This window comes from Amphimedon queenslandica, unplaced genomic scaffold (genome assembly GCF_000090795.2).
Source record: "Amphimedon queenslandica unplaced genomic scaffold, v1.1 AMPQUscaffold_9542_Cont18382, whole genome shotgun sequence".
NCBI classification, from domain to species: domain Eukaryota; kingdom Metazoa; phylum Porifera; class Demospongiae; order Haplosclerida; family Niphatidae; genus Amphimedon; species Amphimedon queenslandica.
In genome coordinates, this window is record NW_003550186.1 from 1 (window position 1) to 3,842 (window position 3,842).

The 3,842-nt window shown below is 33.5% G+C and overlaps 1 protein-coding gene and 1 long non-coding RNA gene across 3 annotated transcripts; both read left to right on the forward strand.

Annotated features, from left to right (window-relative positions):
- The first annotated feature begins 721 nt into the window (after positions 1-721).
- Positions 722-1,872, forward strand: LOC109590748 (uncharacterized). 2 transcript variants are annotated; one of them, XR_002189487.1, is made up of 4 exons: positions 722-827; positions 890-1,017; positions 1,066-1,148; positions 1,685-1,872. It is a non-coding gene; the product is annotated as an uncharacterized LOC109590748 (long non-coding RNA). The 2 variants fall into 2 exon arrangements; XR_002189486.1 differs by having other exon boundaries at positions 890-1,148.
- Positions 1,873-2,494: 622 nt separating this feature from the next.
- LOC105315564 (calcium uptake protein 1 homolog, mitochondrial-like) lies at positions 2,495-3,715 on the forward strand. Its single transcript, XM_020006625.1, has 5 exons — positions 2,495-2,758; positions 2,872-2,980; positions 3,049-3,138; positions 3,268-3,338; positions 3,383-3,715. The coding sequence occupies exons 1-5, from the start codon at positions 2,636-2,638 to the stop codon at positions 3,470-3,472; spliced, it is 483 nt and encodes a 160-aa protein (XP_019862184.1). The 5' UTR covers positions 2,495-2,635; the 3' UTR covers positions 3,473-3,715.
- The last annotated feature ends 127 nt before the right edge of the window (positions 3,716-3,842 follow it).

Below are 3,842 nucleotides of genomic sequence, written 5' to 3' on the forward strand. Positions count from 1 at the left end.
ATGCTATTGACAGTGTTGGCTATTGTGTTATCATTGAGTCATTGTTTTGTTGGAGTTTACAAGAAAAGAATGAACAATATACTTGAAGTTTGGTTCTTATTAAACTTGTGCATCATGGCTTCTTTATCTGTGGCCTATAATGATGACAGCAAAGTATTGATCTGGTACAATACTTGTTTATCTGTTTTTATTTTTAGTTTTATTTTGATTGTTGTTTATCATCTTTACCTGCAGTTATCCCATATGAAATGTTATGATGCTCTAATTAAGAAGTTATTCAAGAAACAAGATGAAGATGATGATCCTCTTTTAGATGCAACTGAATCACATCTAACTGTTGATCAACAAAGAAGAGCTATGGTACCAAGTTCTACTGATTATGTCAGACGAGAATCAGTTGTTGATTTGTTTTAATCTTAAGTAATTTTTGCTGTCCACATTTAATTACTCATGCTATTATTATTTCTGTTAGCTATATTCTTTGTCTTAGAAACTATGATGTATTCCTCAGTGTTATACATAAAATTTTCAGTGTGATAAAAGAGTTCTTTTTTTAATAATAATTCATTACATTTCACTCTGTATGCAACAAAATAAAATTATAATTATGCAAGATTGGTAAACCAGAAACATATCTATATGAAACATTCCTACTGAAGTTATAGTAGTTGTTTCACTCCCACTCATTAAATTCCTTTATACTAATTATAGATCTATTTGCTTCAGTTCAAAGGGAGAAGGAGGCTAAGCTGTATTGCTCTCTGTCATAATATACCTTACAATGTTCAAATATTTGATCATATTCTTGGAGTTCATTCCATTAATTGGTTAGTATCAAGCAATAATAATCCCAGTCTCTATTCTAGATCAATTACTCATATTTTTTTAGTTGCTCCTGGTCACAGTCTAATACCAACATTCAGTTTTAAAGCAGCAATGCTGTCTGTGACCTGATGAAAGTGACCTGCAATACAATGCTATTGTGAATGAGTTTGTAATGGTTGTTGTCCATATTAGGTAATGTTGCTTCGTCTGTGGGTGGAGCATTAGCAGTCCATTTCTTAGGTAAGAAACTTGACCAGAAACTGACAATAGAAAAGTTTCAGGAATTCCATACTCTTCTCAACACTGAGATACTCCTGATGGAAGTAAGAACATGCACATGTACATGTACTAGGAATTAATGATCATACAAGTACATGTACATGTACATGATCTACATGACCTACATGAACATACATGTAATAATAATAATAAATACTAACAAACATGTAGGAACAATATATACAATTTGATTATGCATAAGTATAATGCATGTACATGGTAAGGGTCATATCCATGTATGTATACCATATCATACAATGTCTCCATGGGATGAATACATGATATACATGAACATGTACATGTATGGTCATGTAGGTCATGTAGGTCATGTAGGTCATGTACATGTACTTGTATGATAATTAATTCCTAGTACATGTACATGTATGATCATGTACATGTTCTAGGAATTAATGATCATACCATGTATGTACATGTACACAATGAGTAATTAAGAAACATGTCTGCATCTTTACATGTAGACATGTCTGCATGTCTTTTGTACATGTTTGTTCATATTTTATCAAATAATATTTAATTAATAATATTAATCATTTCTCAATTGTATGTTCATGTACTGTAGTATCTACGTTATGATCTTGTTGATGGGATGATTAGTGAGAGAGACTTTGCTCTCATGATCCTGCGCATAGGCGGCTGCAGGCCCTGGCAAGCCCGGGTAGTTTTTAATCAAAACCACACCCAAAAGGTGTGTTTTGTTATGATTAGGACACTATAATTCATTTTTAATACCCACAACTGTTTATTGGGGCGAGCATAAGCGAGCCCCACTCAGGCGAAGTCTCCCTCCCTCCCTCCCTCCCTCCCTCCCTCTGTATGTATGTACGTACGTCTCCAGTCACGCCTATTCTGGTCACACCCATGTGTGCACAACTCTCTATTTAAAAATCAATGATCTAATGCGGTAGCATTCTAATGAAATATTTTCATTGATGTGGGTGTGGTACTGTGAGTGCAATGAAATAAAAATGGCGCCTACCTTAGCCAATCTTACTTGCAGCAACATAAGACTGATCTGTTGTCAAGACACTTCACCAGCAGAGAAAATTTAAGAAAACTCACACAAATCTTTCAAGTTTTTATTAATTATGGTTGAATGACAGAATAAAGCACTTCAAATGGCTCATCAGAGAAAAGAAAGTCTTAAAGTACTGTGCTTGAAAATATCATAGTAAAAATTAAATTATACTTATTAAAGTTACAACTGAGATTCTTCACTGCTAATAAAGCTAGAAGAGCAAGCTATAAAATTTCCTTTCATGCATGCAAGTCACAAGTTCTGAGCTGCTTTGCATGTGTATCATTTACAATTTGACAACAACATTAGCCTTTGTGACATCTAAACATTGTATATTGCCATGCTAGCTTGTGCTCGCCCCTTCAATGTTCTACATTCGCCTAGTATAAGTATCAGCTCATCTTTACAGTTATTTTAGTGTGGTAACTGGCTTCAGTGGCATATGTGATAGTCATTTAATTAATTGACCACACCCCCAATTGATATGAATAATTAATGAGCCCGGGTAAATGCAAAATTCTGCAGCCGTCTATGATCCTGCGTCATGCCTCAAGTGAACAAAAGAAAAAGCAAATGGTCAAGAGAGTTAAGAAGAAATTTGGACCCAAACCTAATCCGGTAAGAAAAGTTGTACTATTTAATCAATGACATTTCAATGAATAGTATTTTATTTAATGCAGTGTGCATTTTCTGATGATAAAAACTAGCAAATTTCTTCTTTTTATATTTAGGGTGTTAATTTTGAAGATGTTAAATTCTTTGATCGTTTGATGGGTTGTCTCTCTGACATAGACACAGCACTGGGTATGTATTATGCAGCTGGAACCTCTATAACACCTGGTATGGTATGGTAACTAGCTCCTCCCCCTCTCTATTGCTCTATTTTTATTAAATTTTCTTTTTTTAAGCTGAGCTCAATGAAGCTTGCAAGGCTGTGACTGGCTCTTCTGTCAGCAATCATCTTGTTGATGTCCTTTTCACAATTTTTGATGAAAATAGTCAGTTTTAAGTATTGATTAATTTCCATGGATTTAGCTTTGTGCTAGATCAATAAGCACATTCATGATTATTTCAAATATCTATCATAGCCACCATGTTCCCTTGCTACTATTATTATTGGTATTTAGATGATGGTGAGTTAAGTAGAAAGGAGTTTGTACACGTTTTAAAATCAAGAAACTCACGAGGTTTGCAAAAGGTAAGTATATTAGTTTAATTTAAAATGATTCTTCTCTCCTTTAGTCACGAGAATTAGGACAAGCCAAACTAATGAACTCTGTTGTGGCTTGCTCTGCAAAAGCAGTCAAAGACAAACTAGGGATTGAAGCTTGAGTTGGGGCTATCATAGTGGTGTGATCAATCAAGTCAGGATTATAAACTATTTTATATTATAACAGAAATATCTTTTAGTGATGGCAGGATAGAATAATATTATATAATTTATTTTTTATGTACACCCATTCTGTTTGAATAGCAACAATACAGAAACATTTGATTATACTTAATTTTGTAATAAATCCATGGATCATTTGACAGATTACTCTTAATAATTCCAAGAGTATATCATAAACAAAACAAATATCTCCAACTAATGTGTAATATAATGAATCATTTTATGTCAATGAATGTACATTTCTTCCTAGAAATCCAATTTTGTACTAGTACAAATTGGACAAGTTGTAGAGTAGTCCCACCTGTCCAA